Genomic DNA, 17,673 nt, shown 5'->3' with positions numbered 1-17,673 from the left:
AGGGTAGTGAAGGAGCTGATGGAAGTGCTCACCAAGCCACTTTCCATCATTTACCAGCAGTCCTGGCTAACTGGGGAGGCCCCAGTTGACTGGAGGTTAGAAAATGTGATGCCCATCTACAAGAAGGGCTGGAGGGAGAGTCCAGGGAACTACAGGCCTGTCAGTCTGACCTCACTGCAGGGGAGGGTTATGGAGCAGATCATCTTGAGTGACAGCACATGGCACGTACAGGGCAACCAGGTGATGAGGCCCAGTCAGCATGTGTTTATGAAAGGCAGGTCCTGCTTGACTAACCTGACCTCCTCCTATGACAAGGTGACCTGCTTAGTGGATGAGCGAAAGGCTGTGGATGTTGTCTACCCAAACTTTAGTAAAGCCTTTATGGCAGGTGCATCCGCCCAGTGAAAGCAGAGCTTCTTGGCTGCTGAAGTGTGGCAGCTCCTGGCTGTCTTTGTTCTCAAGGCCTCATGGTAGCTGGGACCTTTGGCCAACGGGAGCCGCTATTGACTACAGGTCAGATTCGGCCTGGGTATAAATGGAGTCCCCTGGGGGAGCCATTTTGAGCTCGTCCCCTAGAGCTGCATGCTGTGGTCGAGGACTCTCCCCTTGGGTCAGGAAGCTGCCCAAGGAAACTCCTCGAGGTGCCTTGGGTCAGGATGCTGCCCTGAGCAGGTCCTCGAGGTTGAGAGCCCTCACTTATCAGGTGAGTGATAAAGCGTTTTGGGTTGCCATTAAACCCTAGGGAGTGGGGCTTTGCAAAGTATTTTGGGTTGCTGTTAAACCCTAGGGAGTGGTGCGTTGTTCTGCATTTTGGGTTGCCGTTAAACCCTAAAAAGTTGTTCTGTTCTCCTCTCACAGACATTCGAACCTGTAATTTACAGAGAGCTAGTTAACTGTGTTAATAATTAATTTTTTTTAATTTTTGGTGGCTGGTTGTTTATTTGAGAGCATCCGTAACAGCCTTTGACACCGTTTCCCACAGCATTCTCCTGGAGAAACTGGCTGCTTGTGGCTTTTGATGGGTGTACCCTTCGCTGCATAAAAAACTGTCTGGATGGCCAGGCCCGAAGAGTTGTGAGTGGAGTTAAATGCAGTTGGTGGCTGGTCCCAAGTAGTGTTCCCCAGGGCTCAGTAGTGGGACCACTTCTGTTTAATATCTTTATCAATGATCTAGATGAGGGATTAAGTGCACCCTCAGTAAATTTGAAGACAACACCAAGTTGGGTGGGAGTGTTGATCTGCTTGAGGGTAGGGAGGCTCTGCAGAGAGACCTGGACAGGCCGGAGCAATGGGCTAAGGCCAACTGTATGAGGTTCAACAAGGCCAAGTGCTGGGTGCTGCACTTAGGCCACAACAACCCCCAGCAGTGCTACAGGCTTGGGGAGGAGTGGCTGGAGAGCTGCCAGTCAGAGAGGGACCTGGGGGTGTTGATTGACAGCTGGCTGAACATGAGCCAGCAGTGTGCCCAGGTGGCCAAGAAGGCCAATGGTATCCTGGCTTGTATCAGAAATAGCGTGGCCAGCAGGGACAGGGAAGTGATCTTACCCCTGTACTCGGCACTGGTGAGGCTGCACCTCGATTCCTGTGTTCAGTTTTGGGCCCCTCACTACAAAAAGGACATTGAATTACTCGAGTGTGTCCAGAGAAGGGCAACGAAGCTGGTGAAGGGTCTGGAGCACATGTCGTACGAGGAGCGGCTGAGGGAACTGGGGGTGTTTAGTCTGGAGAAGAGGAGGCTGAGGGGAGAGCTCATCGCCCTCTACAGCTACCTGGAAGGAGGTTGCAGAGAGCTGGGGATGAGTCTCTTTAACCAAGTAGCAAGCAATAGGACAAGAGGGAATGGCCTCAAGTTACACCAGAGGAGATTTAGACTGGATATTAGGAGAAATTTCTTCACTGAAGGGGTTATCAATCATTGGAACAGGCTGCCCAGAGAAGTGGTCGAGTCACCATTCCTGGAGGTATTTAAAAGATGCACAGATGTGGCACTTAGGGATGTGGTTTAGTGGTGGACTTGGCAGTGTTAGGTTTACAGTTGTACTCAATGATCTTAAAGGTCTTTTCCAACCTAAATGATCTATGAAAAGTCTTGGATGAATGGGAGCAAGGGACGAGCCCCAAGTGACTGAAGTCACTGCACTGTGAGCCCCCTTCCCCACCCTGAGCAGAGACACAAAATGGAACTTGCAGTGAGTGGCCCTGCTGTCATTTGTCTTGACTGACTGGTGTCTCAACCAGTCCTGAGACTGGGGTCAGAGAAGGTTCCAGAAGTCCAGGAACTGGGGCTATAAATAGCGTACTCCCACTCCCAGGGACTCTCCACACTGAACATCCCCGTTGGCAGATCCAACACTGGATCCAGGACTGTGCGCGCGCGCTCTCGCTCTCTCCGCCCCCCCCTTCTCTTCTAAGTAATCTTAAAGCTACTAAGTAACAGTTAAAATTGTAAATAACACAGGGCGGATCTTGATTTCCCATAAAGCCGCATAGCTTAGATAGATGTAGTTGTGAAAGTGCCAACATTGTACTTGTTTCCATTAAAGTAGATACTTACATACGGACCTCGAGTGTTGTCTCATTTCAGTCCACACTGAAGGGAATTTGCGACTGAGTCACCGAGTGCCCTCCTCACAGGGGGGGTGTGACACTGGGGAGAGGAGCTTCATTTCAAAAGAGCAGAGCAGACTGTATGGATGAATACCCTGAGGCCTGCCATTCCCCAGATCGAGACAGGACTCTGTTAGCCTTTTTCCATAGGAAGCCTCAGGCCAGACTCTCCTTTGTTGCTCTGTGGGTCTTTGAAATTGTTTAGCAGAGGCCCTTGCTCTTTGTTCTAGCCCTGGCTAAACACAGCTCCTGTCCTCCTGTCCGGGCAGGCTGGAGTTGCATCTCTGAGGCCACGAGAACACCCCGGTGTCCCTGAAGTACCTGCCTGAGGTTACATACATCTACCTGCTTCTTAAATTAATTACAGTCATACAGGCAAACCTGAGAGAGTGATGTATTTAGTAATTACTAGTCAGGTGATATGCAGTATTTTATCTCTTTTGTGCTTGTTTCTGAAGGAAAAAACCTTGATTTCAGAATATTGGGCATAATTTGAAGATAGATGAGGCTTGAAATCCACAGCAAAGGCATGCAGTGCTGAACTCCACCTAATCCCTCGCACCAGGACGTTGTGCCAGGAGAGGGTAAGTACGTGGGCGCATCAGCAGTGATGGGGCTTGTACTTGTGGGTGTTGATGGAACCCACGGGTCAGGCAGCCACTTGCAAATCGAGCAGGTGTTGCACGTGGTAAGAAACACACATCCTCTCACAGCATTTGCTGACTTAGTGATTTTTGTTTTCCCGTCAGCGTGATCGGCACATTGTCCTTGATCACTGTTCGCTGAAAGCCATTCCAACAGATTAATAAGTAGACAGACTGTAAAACTAAGGAATTGGGAGCAGGTACAGTCTGCAGCCAGACAGTGTGTTTCTTAAGCAGCTTGCACAACTGCATGTTTTAATATATCAGCTGGGCTCTTATGAGCGTCCCCAAAGTAATTCAGCAAAGCCTTTGTGTTCTCACCGCATCCCTGCTGCTGTGAATTCAGAAGCCACTCTCCCCTTTTTCCTCTTTGCACCTAAGTGCCACTGAGAGCAGCCTCCCAGGGAGGTGGGAGGAGGGGACCGCTTCCAGCCAGGGGTTTCGCTTTCTTCCTGTCATGTTGAGGGCCACCATAGATGGGATGGAAAAGGGTGGGGAAGAGCATGACAAAGAAATCAGGAAGACAGAAGCACTGTAAAGTGTGAGGTTTCAGCAGATGGGTGGTTTATTTTCATTGTAGCACTTTGGCTGATTAAGGGGTGGGACTCTAAGCTGGGAGGCTTGGCTAAAAGGTCAGAGCAGTGCATTTGCAGGAGCACTTTGCAAGACTGGCTTCCAGTTTGTTTGTCAGGACTTGTAGTATCAGCAACCCGACTGCTTTGCAGCTGACTGAATTCTTGGTGCAAGAAATCAGTGGTGGCAAGATTCGAAACAGACACACCGGTCAACATGAGCACAGCAGGCAAAGTAAGCAAAAGTTTATATTAGAAAAGTTTCTTCGCTGCAGCTAAGTAATGCATTTTTAAATGCAGTTTCTTTGCAGGGACACCATAAATCCGGGTGGTATAGCACAGATAAGAGTTTAGGAGGAAGCTGGTACAGAAGAGCTGCCTTTACTTGCAGGCCACTGTACTCTCCTAGGAAATGGTTGTTATATTCTTCAAGGCAGTAATTTATTTATTTTTTTAAACCCCAAGGCAACATAAGGTAACAGCACCAGAATAAGAATAACCTTCTCCCAGGGTTAGCAAACTATTTTTAATCTCTGATTGGTCAACTTAACACTTACTACACTGTATCTTATTTTCAGATCAATGTATTTATCAGCTCTATCAGTTTCCATTCTGAGATCCCACAGTAGTTTAAACAGTTTTTAGTTTCTTTATAATTCATATTAGTTTGTTTTCTAATAAAAAGACATAGTTAATATTGTGTTAAGTTTCAGGGTGTAATTGTGCTGAGGTTAGGACAGTTGTTAAATCTGAATATGCGTATAACAAATCTGGAACTTATGTTAATGAGGAACAAAAGTAAGTATCACGTGCAGTGCGGTACTGAGCTAGGACTGAGATGAGTATTTACATCTTTGCTAGAGAGTAAGTGACAAGAGATGTAGGTTAATACCACTGCTGAAGACAGTATATGTTGCTTCTTGCGCTACCTGAGAGATGCTAACATAGAATCATAGAATCATTTACATTGGAAAAGACCTTTAAGATCATCGAGGCCAACTGTTAACCTGGCACTGCCAAGTCCACCACTAAACCATGTCCTTAAGTGCCACATCCACAGCCTTTCCCTCATCCATTAAGTGGGTCACCTTGTCAGAGGAGATCAGGTTAGTCAAGCAGGACCTGCCTTTCATAAAGCCATGCTGACTGGGCCTGATCACCTGGTTGCCCTGTACATGCCTCATGATGGCACTCAAGATGATCTGCTCCATACACCCAGAGACATGCAAGAGAGGTCGATGGACAGGACCCAGAGATGGAAAACTACTGAAGGCACATACGTTGCTTCTTAAGAAAGTACCAGGATTGTTTGCTGTTACTGCAAGCTGTCTTCACTATTCTAAAACCAAACAAGAGAAGAAAAAAAAAAAAAAAAGCTCCCTTTTAACTGAGATACCACAAGTGCAAAATTAACTGTAGCTCACTTGTAGGTAAATTCACCAAGTTCAGTCCTCCACCCAGCCTTGGACTGAGCATGGTAAATGAAGTGCTGTGATGTAACTAAACTGCCCTGTTTTCACTGTGTTTATCTTGGAGTAATATGTGAGTTACTGTGCAGTTTACATGACCAAGCACATAATCCTTATGCTCTGTAAAAGGGTGTGTTTCTACACCTACCCTCCCCCTGCTGCAGTAACTGGCATGGCTGGTAGAACACAGCAGAGAAAAACCCTGTGACTCCAACTAGTCCTTGCCTTAATAGATGAAATGGGTGGTAGTGTGCTGGTGGTGCATCTGTGGGATCCTGTTACAGTCGGTAAAAGTTCACAGGGACTCCATCAGTCCAATACATAGTTAACCAATGTCTAATTGTGGGAGGATTTATTTGTTCTTGGCAATCCACAATTCATGCTACCTTTGTTCTTACAAACACTATGTACGCTTTGCATGTTCAAGTTGTGAAATCATTATTGTGATTTTATAAATCACATAATAATAAATACATAAGCCTTTTTTTAAAGTAAGTTTCCTAGAAAATGTGGCCCTTTAAAATGTGATCTTTGGCCTCACTTGTGAATTTTTTTACTAGTAACGCTTGTGTTTGATGTTAAATTTAGTGCAAACTTCTCTTGAGTCTGTCTTTTTCAAAGCATTGTGCTCATTCCCACTTTGGTCTGGCTGCTGAAAGTGTGTTATTTTATTTCATATGTTTAATATTTCCTAGTAATTATTTTCTTTCTTACCAGTTGACAATTTGTTGATAGACATTGTTTCTACTTCTACTTCAAAAGCTTTGATACTAAAAAGTTGCTTTATTTATTTTCCCCTGAGAACTTTGCAGCACACTGGTGTAAGCTGTCCCAGCCCCAGGGTCCCATAAGGATACTTACACATGTGCTAAACTTCTTGATGGACTTGATTTGCCTCCATTTCCTTCTCAAGATAATGCCACCTGAACGCTTGCAGTCAGTAGGACTTAATAGAGTGACTGAGTGACTGAGGACTTAATAGACTATATTATAGATCATATTATAAATCATATATCATATTATAAATCATATTGCAGGCCATGGAGTCATTTTGAGATGGGCAGACTACCAAGTAAGAACAGGAATGAATATGGGAACAGAGAGGACCATGACCTTTGAATACACTAGGAGTGAGCTTGCAGGTGGAAAGTCTTCTGTCTGAGAGCCTGGGATGGGAAGTGGACAGCACTCTTCTCTCTTCTGAGTGCATCTTTCTCTCAGTGGCAGATGATCAGAGGAACCCAGAGGCCAGTCAGCACCTGGACAAAGCCTATAGAGCTAATGCACAAACTTTAGTCTAACAGACAAAAAAAGCCGTCTTGGGTATTGGGAGTAACCCCAGCGGAGTTAAATATCCCTTTTGAGAAGCAAGGTACCTTAGCATGGGTAATCTTGCACTAAAGGGACTGTTGCTTCTTCAAGATTACCTCTGCATAGTACTACGTCATTTTACATATGTCCTTTCAGCCATCACCTCATGGCTGAACTTGGGCTGTAATAAAATGTTTATAAACCTATATTAGGTTCTGAATTCCATTTTTAACAATTTTGTCAGTTCCTGACACAGGCAGTTCTAGGCAATACAGACTTAATTGCAACCTGATACATGGCATCATTTAGTGTGCCGTCTCCAAGAAGACACAAATATACACCAGTAATCCAACACGGCAAAAATAATCCTCCAAGGAAGTTAGAAACGGAGAAGGAGCAATGAGGATGGATAAGGTATCCAGTGATCCTAGGAGACTATTATACATGTCGCTGAAAACTTTGTATGACAGAAATATGAACTAAGTCAGACAATTGATCTTGGTGGGGGAAAAAAATGGGCTTACACTGCGCTTTGGTGTTGGCTTTTTTTGTTGCGGTTTGGGGTTGGGGTCTTTTTTCCTGTAGTTTTCCCTCTCCTCCCCAAAATATGAGCTGGATTTTCATATGCAGAAATGTAAGAATCTGTTTGTGTGGTGACTTGTAAATGCAAATGCCATTCCCTTTCTCTTTGCTGTTTGCAGGTTATTAAATGCAAAGCAGCAGTAATGTGGGAAGCCAATAAACCATTTTCTATTGAGGAAGTGGAGGTTGCCCCACCAAAAGCACATGAAGTTCGCATAAAGGTACTAAAAATAAAATTTAAAACAACTATTATGACTTGCATTCTATCTTGTTTATCAGAATTATTTCTATAGAATTTTAGGATCCAGTTGGAAAAAATTCACTAGGTGAGTAGTTACTATTCAGTGAGCTCCTATGGAACATACTTCAAGTCCTAAATTTGATCATGAGGTTCTTTTAAAAAAAAAAAAAAAGTTTTTTAGGGCTGGGTTTTTTGTTTACTAAGATGCCTGTGCTTCTAATAGGCTGAAAAAATTACAGTACAAGGCAAAAATCTGAATCTCCTGTAGCGTGGAGCAAGAAATTCTCTTTTTCTCTGTTTGAATCTGTGCTAAGAAATAGCTCAGTAGGACTGGAAGTTTCCTTTTTTAACTGGCTATTCAGCATCTGTTACATTTCAGAAACTTGCTCAGTGGAATTCAACAGCTGTTTTCATTTTAGAGCAGTTTCAAGTGTTACACAAGTGAGGAGAGCCCTCTCATGGGCTTGACGACTCCATTTGTCAGAATAGAAGTTGTAAAGACATACCTGCTTGTTTCAAAAGAAATACTGCTGTGCTACCTGCAAGAAAAGGCAAAATGTGATCTAAAATACTATGTGTAGCCTAAATTTTTGTATATATAACACATACATATATTTAAAATATATCAATAATATATAATTATTGTTTAATACATATTTTATATATCTATTATATGATATATTGTAATATAATCTAAATATAAGGAATCTAAAACATATATGATATTTCAATGCTTATAAACATGTGAGTTAATTTATATTTACATAATTTTGTAATATTTCTATATTAAAAACTTTTTCTATTTATGTATTCATATATGCATATTAGGAATAATTTATTTTATTCTGTTCTTCATATATCATTATATTGCTAGAACATTGGTTCTGCCAGATAATTAGTGAGACTCCCTATATTGCTCAGTAGTGCACAGTTGCTTTGTAGATTAAAGACTAATACAAACCATTAAATCATGAATCACACAACCCAAAAGTGTTTTACCTGTAGCTTTATTGTGTGTGTAGGTGATTTTGGAGGGAAGCAAGTGACTTGTCCAAATATATAATATAATTTCACTTCTGCATATGATATAGTTAAATGCTGAAATATTCTTGTCTTTCCTCTAAATCAGATCATGGCCACAGGGATCTGTCGCTCTGATGACCATGTGGTAACTGGTGGACTGGTTATGCCTTTCCCAATAATTCTTGGACATGAAGCAGCTGGTGTTGTGGAGAGTGTTGGGCAGGGAGTAACTTCGATCAAACCAGGTATGAATCATCAGTGAACACAAACACTGTGCTGAGTTTCCAGACTCCTGTTTAAGTCAAAGATGATTATATGTGTGAGTACTTGTATTGCAGAGGAAAATATTCCAACTTTGAGTTCTTTCAAGGATACCTTAAAGGACACTACATGCTGTGTTTTGTGTTCCCAATCTCAATTTCTTTTTAGATTTTCTATTCAATTTCTTTTGGATTTCACAAAAATATCCACAGCTTGCTTTCCACCTACATAGCTCTTTTCCTGTCATGGGATTAAGAACGTAGATTCTTTTCTGCTAGTTATAGAAATCAGGTATTAACTGCAAATTCTTTAAATACAGTTTACACAGCTGATCTCCCTCAAGAATAAGGCAAAGCAATGCACGAGACAACATGTCAAAGCACCTTCTTTTAATTCTCCTAAAAGATAAGTAATCCACTGACCTCAGTAGACCAGAACTTAGGTCTGTGTGTTCAATTACTTCACTTTAAAAGTATCAGGGCACGACTGGGGTGCCCACCCCGCTGCAGGCTCTGCTGGCTGCAGCATCAGTGCCGGTGAGTCAGCGCCGCTCACTGCGGCTGGACCGCTCTGAGGACACTTACCGGGACCAGCTGCTTCTCTCACTGCACTCCCTTTGAACCACAGCTGGTAGGTAGAGAAGTCAGTGAAAGATGTTGGTTTTCCTCCAAATGCTGCAAGATGAGATGGGATTTCTATGCATTTACGGGACCGAACAAATTCTAACAAGGGCTAAATTATTAAGACAAAATATGCAGTAAAGACAAAATATGCAGTAAACAAAATCTGCATAGAAATGCTCAATTTTATCCAGGCAGTTTGTTACAATACCTAAGTAGCTCACTTTTAACACCTCTGTACTTCCAGTGTCTTTGTTCATACTGGCAACAAGTATGTAGTCTGTCTAACGCAGGTTGGTACGTATGATAAGAAAAAGTTTTATTAGCAATTTCTGCTTTAACTCCAAACAAATCTGTATATTGTAAATTTCAGTGATAGCTCTAACTTCTTTTTCTCTGATGTCTGGGTTCATAAATCACTCTGTGGTCTAATTCTGACTGCCATGTGTTTCCAGGTGAGCTGAAACAGCAGGCCTGAACACACACATGCACAAAATCACATTTCTCAGATGTTCTCAAGTTTTAAAAAAGCTCCAAGATGCGGAAAGTTTCTTTAGCAGAATGATTACTAAGCCCATGTCACAGTTCTAAATTAACTGAGGGTCGGGGTAATGGGGGCATTTCATGTTCTGTAGGCATTTTCCATTTTGTAGTGGAAATCAAAGATTTCCCTTGACTTTCAACGTGTCAAGGTTTAGCCTTTTAGAACTGCCACATCACAAAGCGATCTGCGTTAGGGATTACCTGTTTAGAAATTATTAGGGATTTACCATACATCGTTGCTGTGGAAAATGCGTCGCAGTAAAAAATTGCACTGGGAAGCTGTGTGCTGCTTTGTTATTCATATAATTGTGCTAGAGAATTAGAAATGTGGTCTTAGTCTGTGTGTGTCACTGCTTCTCTGACAAATATTTTACCTACCTTTACTCCAGTGCAACAGTTAGCAGGACTGCAAATAGGAAACAGACACAAGAGGGATGGCAAATTAATGCTTAATTGCCCATCCTTTGTACGCGCAGTTCACAGCCCTGTTATCTTGACACTTGTCCTAGTGGATGTCAATTTTTATCTCCGTTTCTTTTTCTGTGTATTAGTATTTTCCTTTTAAGTAGAAGATGCAATAAGCTGCTGAATGAGTACTTCAGGAATGTCAGTAGCTAACACAGTTTTATAACATGGCTCAGAGTCAGTTCTATGAAAGACACCAGGACTTTTGCATATTGAAATTAGTTGTCATAACTTTGCCCTAATGATGTCCTTATAACAGAGAGAGATGGTTTACCTTCCAAGGGCAGCAGAAGGAAATAAAACCAGCACGGCACTCCTAGTGCACATTTGCCTAGGGATTAAATACACTTGTTTTATGTTTTTACCTGCATGCTTCTTGTTTGCCTTTTTTAATCCTCTGTCATTACTGTTCTTTTTCTAGGAGACAAGGTTATTCCACTCTTTGCTCCACAGTGTGGGGAGTGCAGCAGTTGCTTAAGCACCAAGGGTAATCTGTGCAGTAAAAATGAGTGAGTTTTCCTGGGTTACCTACAACCCTTACCTGATTTTTATTTACACAAAAATGATCACATTCAACAGATTTCACTTGCTATTATTTCTGGTCATCTTTCAAACAGTATTGGTTCAGCTGTTGGATTAATGCCTGATGGCACCAGTAGATTCACCTGTAAAGGAAAAACAATTCACCATTTTGTTGGTACAAGTACCTTCACTGAATACACAGTAGTGCATGAATCTGCTGTAGCCAAAATTGATTCTGCTGCTCCTCTGGAAAAAGTTTGTCTAATTGGCTGTGGATTTTCAACTGGTTATGGAGCTGCTTTGCAGACTGCCAAGGTAAGTATCATGGTGAGTGTTTCTGGTATCTCACGGGGTCTGTTCAGGACTGTGTGGCCTGCAAGCAGGTTGTCAGGATGGCAGCCAGGAGGTATAGACTCTGTTGAGTTCAGGGTGGAAAGAAGATACTAGTTCTTTGCCTACTTCAGTTTCTCTGTCTCTAAGGTACCAAGAAGTCTTCAATTCAAAATCCAGTAAAAATACTTATTACTATCGATTAAGTTTTCTCTCATAGCTTTATCACCTCTAGAAAAATATTACAACAGAGGTGATTTGATTTATCACCTCAAGTAACTTAAGTCTAGGAATACATAGAAGCTTATATATGCAACTCATAATTTGTAGCAGTACATGAGTGTGACTTTTACAGCTGGCACTGTCTCCAGTGGAGTGACACTACAGATCTTAACATCACTGGAATATAAAGCATCATTAAAAAAATGTGTCTCTAAACCTGAAGCTGAGACGTGTAATGAAAACCTGGTCTCAGAAATGTATTTTAGGGACAATTTATCTTAGTCACATGTAGGATTATAACAGTATAGCTGGCTACTGCACTAGTAGGTATGCGTGTGCAAATTCCTTCTCAGCAGGTAATCTCTACATTACAAGAAGTGGCTTAAGTGAAAACATGTTGATAATAAAAATGTGCATTGTACTTTACCTAGTCTGTAACATTATCCCATGTTTATATGGTTATTATAGGTGGAACCAGGCTCCACCTGTGCCATCTTTGGCCTTGGAGGAGTTGGCCTCTCTGTTCTCATGGGCTGCAAGGCAGCTGGAGCTTCCCGCATCATTGCCGTTGACATCAATAGTGACAAATTTGCCAAGGCCAAAGAGCTGGGAGCCACCGACTGCGTCAACCCTAAAGATTTCAAGAAGCCTGTTCATGAAGTGTTGATTGAAATGACCGGCCAAGGTGTGGACTACTCCTTTGAGGTCATTGGCCGTACCGAAACCATGGTAGGCAACCAAAAGATGTGGTTAAATGAGGCATTAGCTTGTTAGCTCTCTCTTCACTAACCACTAAGCACCAAGGGTGAGGAGCTGAGAGCCACTGGCAAAGTATCAAGCTAACTTCAAACCTGTTAAGTCCAGCTATCTGCCACTGAGCTGCAGAGACAGAAGCATGCTCAAAAACTTAGGAAACTTCAGTGTAGTCCCCTGGCCTAAGCAGGGTGGCTGAATTTCACATAGCCCACTATCTGCTTTCCAACAGTGGCTTATCAGTAATGACTAAGACAAAATAGGGAAGGAGAACAAAGCTAGGACATACTTAACCCATGACAGCAGATACAGTGGTGTGACCAGATACAACGGAAATTGTTTGATGTGGTTTCAGTTACAAAAAATGAATTGCAAGCTGAGCTCTGAGAGGAGGAGGAGGAGGAGGAATTCAAACTTTTGTGCCCTGCTGGCAAATGTTGCATGACTCTGGGGTGTCCCCATGTTTCAAATGCAGGTTTCAGCCCTGGCCTGTTGCCAGTACAACTATGGAGTCAGTGTGATTGTGGGAGTGCCTCCTGCAGCACAAAAGATCACTTTTGACCCCATGCTCCTCTTCACTGGTCGCACCTGGAAAGGGTCTGTCTTTGGAGGTAAGGACTTGGAAAGATGTGATTTAGCTGGCTTGGGAAGCTTGTAGATCATCTTGAATGAAATAGGATACATCTAAATTCATTGCTTAGGTTGTCCTATTGGAAGTAATATTGATCACTGTTTTGCTGACAAAGAAGCACAAAGGGAATCAATTATGGGAACTTTTAGTTAACAGTGAGAGGAGAGAAAAAGACAGAGAGGGATGGAGGGGGCAAGAAGGGGGAGAGAAGAAGCAGCAGAGAAAGAAAGGAAGACAGAAAGAAAAATAGAGAAAAAGGGGGGGAAAAGAGGAGAAAGAAAATAAGAGGAAAAAATGAGAAAAAAAGGGGAGCAAGTAAGGTAGAAGAAGGAAGAAAGAAAAGGAGGGAGGAGGGAGTAGAAGAAATTAAAATAGAGAAGAGAAAAAGAGATAAGGAAAAGATAAGATAAAAGGAGAAAAAGAGGAATAAGGAAAAAATAAGGGCAGGTGCGGGGCCGAGGAGAGAGACAGAAGGGGAGAAAAAGAGCAAGAGCAGAAAGGAGAATGAAAGGCATGGAAAGACAGAAAGAGTGGGAAAGAAAAAGAGAGAGTGTGAGATGGAGAGTCAAGACCCTAAAGGACATGGGGGTCAGACCCCAGCTCTGCCGCTTCCAGTGGCCGTCAGTCCCTGCCAGTTCTTTCTGTTTTCTGAGCTCTCCCAGCACAGTCCCACGCTCAGCAAGCCTTGCGCACTCAACAGAAAGCTGAAGGCCACAGAAAACTTGTTTCCAACAGCAGGTTTTCTCACTGACAACCAGTTTTCTGATGTATTCAATAGAAACCTGAAGAAAATAGCAGAGACAAATTATGTTATTCTGGAATTGCATCCTACTATTTGAGATAGCTTTATATAGTACTGCTTTTAGGAAAAAAGAGACACCTGCTGCTCCCTGCCCAGTTTTGACCAGGCAATCAAGTTTCCAGTTACCAATATGGATGTCAGCACACTGGCTTTGTATGATGTGTGATTTAGTGGACAACGTATCAATAGATAAGTTGAAACCGTATTTAATGTGGGGGAAAGTTTGGCTTCTGTACAGATTCAAGTTTTTACTGGTCTCCTACCAGTAAAGCACGTACTGGGTTTGTCATACGTAGAGTAGCTGCACTTCATCCCATGTTTCCTGCTGGCACTCTGGGTTACAAAGGTAAAGGCATGCTGTGACATTTCATCATGCTATTCTGCTATAGAAAGTTTATCTGAAAGTTTAAGGTGCCGTGGGCTTTGTCTATTTTCACAAACATTTAATGTTTCATTATCCATTGTCTGTGTGTTTTTTCAGGCTGGAAGAGTAAAGATTCAGTCCCTAAACTGGTTGCTGACTACATGAAGAAAAAATTTGTTCTGGATCCATTAATAACCCACACGCTTCCTTTCACTAAAATCAATGAGGGATTTGATCTGCTAAGGACAGGGAAGAGGTAAACGTTGGTTAATTGTAGAGGTTCTACATAAATAACCTAAAGGAGCCGTACAGTAACACAGAGTATGTCTTCCCAGCAGAGAATGGGGAAGGAACCCACTATGCCCCTCAGTCTTGCCCAGTGTGTGTCCATGGGTGGCAGCTGTAGTACTAAAGCCAGCAAAGCTTTAGCTTTTGAGATGCAGCAGGTCCTCTTTCCTTGCAGAGGAACTTTCAGATTCTGGTTTGAGCAAGACTGAGTGACAAAGGGAGAAAAGACGACAAAAATGAGTTAGTCTCTGCCCACTACCCACTGGAAAAGAGCACACAACCAAGGGAGCCTGGGAATGCCAGGCTGTAGAGTGCCAGGGGTTAGCTACATTGCATTCCAAGAAACATTTTAGGATGAGGAGCAGGAGGAATACAGCAATAGGCTGTGTTTACTGGAAGAGCAACTCGCCGCTCCTCTTGTGAGTTAGGGAATAGAGTCTCAGTGCAGCTAGTCATGAATTCACTGGGCAGTTTACACCTTGAACTTCAGAGCTTTTCAGAAAGGAAAATACTTGGTGTGTATATACATTGCAACCTCAGAATTTAGCTCTCGTGCATTCCTCAAATCTTGTGAGATTTCAGCTCAGACTCTATTTTCATAGGGTGTTGCAACTGGAAATAATGTTTGCCAGAGACATCTGAGAAGATTCACCATGGGAATAGTTGAAAACTCCCCTTGGCAGAAGTAGGGGGACTACCCTTTTGGAAAGTTCTAGCTCTTTCTAAGTTACACAGTCTGGAGAGTTACATTCATGTTTTATTTTCATTGTCATTTGCTAGCAGTTATTTTAGTGTTCCTTGCTCTAAATATAAGAAGCACGTAACAGAAGAATTGAGACTCTGAGGTTTGTTCTCAGCTTCTGACTGTGCAGCATGCCCCTCATTTTTTGACTGTCCTTATTTTAGATGTGCTGTAAACATTAGTTTTAGATTTTAGTGTAACAAACAGGGGAAAGTGGTGAGGACAGAGACACCATCAGCTTTGCTAAAATACTGACAGTCAACCTGAAAACAGAGGCATGTTGCAGCTGACCATCTTTGCTAAGTGAAACACTTCAGTGTTTCAGACCAGAATAAGCTGTTCCATTCAGAGATTACCCTTAGAGCCATTTGTAACTGGAAAGATGTGTCTAAGCCCCCCTCCAGGGACTTCCCAGGCTATATTGGGTGATTAATTGCCAGGAGCCCCCGGCTTCATGAGTGAAGGCCTTGCAGTCTTGCATGAGTTTTGTTCTCTGCATCTGCAGCGAGGTTTGCACCTCTGCTCTGTCATTTTGCTGCAAGCTGGGGCTGGGGGCAGGAGCAGGGAGGGAGACCCTGGTTAACAGCAACGGCCTAGATTTTCAGAGAAAACAGCAGTGTTTTGCTGATGTTAGCCCAGAGGCTCTTTTGCAGTCAGTAACTTGTCATTTTACATTGCAGTATTCGCAGCGTACTGGTGTTTTAGGATTCCCAGTTGTTAAGCAGCAGATGGCTCAGCACCAGCGCAAACTTCATTGTCCTCCAATACTACTGATATGAAATACAAACCAAGACATTTCTGAAAGGTCTACCACCACCGCTCTTGAATTAAGGGATCAAGCACAAAGCCCAGACTTCAAGCACAGCGTTTATAAGTGAAACAATGTTTTTCCTCCTACCTCTTTCTCCTGATTCTTGCTTTAAATCCTCCGTATTGTGCTGCCGTTTTCTTTTAATAGCCAATTATGAATTACAGGACTTGCTGCTGTCACAGCTGTTGAGAAAGGTTTGGATTTTTTAAAATGGCTTTTAATAGGCAATCTTTTAATAAAAGAAAATAGAAGGAAACTGTTTCTTTGGGCCTTCATAACACTGCAAGCTTAAGGGGTTTGTGCATGCAGCTCAGCTCAGTAAAACCTAGGCCAGAACTACATATCCCACCTGAATGGTTTTGGCATTCCGCTACCTGATAGGCAAGGAGATTGCTGCAGAGATTAAAATTTAAGGTGACCATGCGTTTGAATTAATAATTTCAGTAAATGATATTCAAGTAAATCATAGACTTCGGTACTGCAGAATGTCTCACCACTGGATATTTTATCTCATTAACCCTTCCAAGCATTTTATATAAATCTGCTGTGGTGGTGGCCTGTGTTGTGGTTTGGGGTTTTTGTACCTTCGTACCTCTTTCTTGGGGCTGGTTTCGTTCTTTCATCAGTATGGTTTTAGATCTTTGGCCAATTTATACATGTGCTTCTGATGCTTGGGAAACAACGTGACGAAATACGAATGTGCATCGAGTACCGTTATTTGTTTCCATTAAATAAAGGGGAGGTGTCTTAACCTTTAAGTGTGAACACAGAGTAAGTGGGAGGAAATAGGTGACTGGTAACAGTTTGCAAGAAATCAAACATAAAGCATTTGACTGCTTTCTGCATCTGTAACATGGAAACCAGAACAGAGGCTATTTCTGTCCTGACAAACATGGTCAGCATTGACCTACCTTTTGAAAGTACTGATCAGAGCTTGCAGGCACAGTAGCTGGGTAGAAGAGCCTGCGAAGTAAGGGGACTGTGTGCTCATGATGCCTTGTTTGTGTCAGCAGAGAGTCCTTGAGCAGGCCAGCTGGGTTAATGATTTGAGGATGTTTACCAAGAGATTAGACTTTAACAGAAGAAGATTCTTAAACATGTGTGTGTATAATAAACTCAGTTTACACAGCAATTAAAATCCAAACTTCAATCATTTGTTTCTGTGGGGTTACCTGTGCAGTCGGCTCTGAAGACCTTTGCTGGGCCATAAAATAATTCTTTCCAGGTGCAGTTCAGCTGAAGAGTTCTGATCTCTTACGTGAGGCGGCAATCTAGTTCTGTCTTCGCATGGAGGAATGAAGTGGCTTCTGACAGGAGAACAACAAATAGTTCGTGCTGTCATAGAGTACCTCTCCCTGCACATCCCCATCCACCCTCAGCTGAAGATTAATTTGTCTGTGTGATTGCACAGCTCTGGACACGTGTTTCTGACAGACCTGCCCAGTGGCTCTCTGAGGTACTGCAGGGTGGGTTCAGGGCCACATGCAGCAGCTCTGTGTGAGCCTCCATTTAGGGGCTTCCTGTGAACGAGCAGGGTCCACGCTGCCCGTCAGAGCACAACCTGGCCATCAGCACATGAGGACACTATGAAAAAGCTACAAAAGCCATGGAAAATCCAGTCATTTCCCAAGAGACAAACTCTCTGTCTGACAAAGCACAAATGGTGTGTCCTCAGACCTTAAACTATGCCAGTGTTCACTGAACATCACTTGGCTTCGCATACAGCTGAGCACTCCCGTGTTTCCGCTCCCCCAATACACCCCACTCACCCACCCAGCAAGTCCCGCAGGAAACAGCACAGGACAGTTGTGTACCTCCAGCATGCTCCGGGGCGCAGACAGGCGCTGTGCAGCTCTATTTTTACAAGCTT

At 42.9% G+C, this 17,673-nt stretch overlaps 1 protein-coding gene and 2 long non-coding RNA genes across 4 annotated transcripts in view; 1 reads left to right on the top strand and 2 right to left on the bottom strand.

Moving 5' to 3' along the window:
- The first annotated feature begins 3,910 nt into the window (after positions 1-3,910).
- On the top strand, positions 3,911-16,059 carry LOC141922956 (alcohol dehydrogenase 1). Of its 2 annotated transcripts, none has more exons than XM_074823154.1 (9): positions 3,911-4,058; positions 7,305-7,406; positions 8,556-8,694; positions 10,760-10,847; positions 10,956-11,175; positions 11,881-12,141; positions 12,641-12,776; positions 14,080-14,218; positions 15,673-16,059. In XM_074823154.1, the coding sequence occupies exons 1-9, from the start codon at positions 4,041-4,043 to the stop codon at positions 15,695-15,697; spliced, it is 1,128 nt and encodes a 375-aa protein (XP_074679255.1). In that variant the 5' UTR covers positions 3,911-4,040; the 3' UTR covers positions 15,698-16,059. The 2 variants fall into 2 exon arrangements, with proteins under 2 accessions (XP_074679255.1, XP_074679256.1); XM_074823155.1 differs by lacking the exon at positions 3,911-4,058 and adding an exon at positions 4,762-5,467.
- Positions 8,605-10,827, bottom strand: LOC141922959 (uncharacterized). Its single transcript, XR_012623145.1, has 3 exons — positions 10,704-10,827; positions 9,295-9,384; positions 8,605-8,741 (listed from the first exon to the last, which is right to left on the bottom strand). It is a non-coding gene; the product is annotated as an uncharacterized LOC141922959 (long non-coding RNA).
- LOC141922958 (uncharacterized) overlaps positions 15,906-17,673 on the bottom strand; it is a 40,250-nt gene continuing 38,482 nt past the window's right edge. The window contains exons 5-6 of the long non-coding RNA XR_012623144.1: positions 16,976-17,110; positions 15,906-15,985 (exon numbers count right to left, since the gene is read on the bottom strand). This is a non-coding gene — a long non-coding RNA (uncharacterized LOC141922958). The remainder of the gene's footprint in view (positions 15,986-16,975; positions 17,111-17,673) is intronic.

This window comes from Strix aluco, chromosome 4, assembly GCF_031877795.1.
Source record: "Strix aluco isolate bStrAlu1 chromosome 4, bStrAlu1.hap1, whole genome shotgun sequence".
NCBI classification, from domain to species: Eukaryota; Metazoa; Chordata; class Aves; order Strigiformes; family Strigidae; genus Strix; species Strix aluco.
The sequence above is the reverse complement of the archived record's forward strand: the minus strand, read 5'-3'. Positions and strand labels throughout refer to the sequence as shown.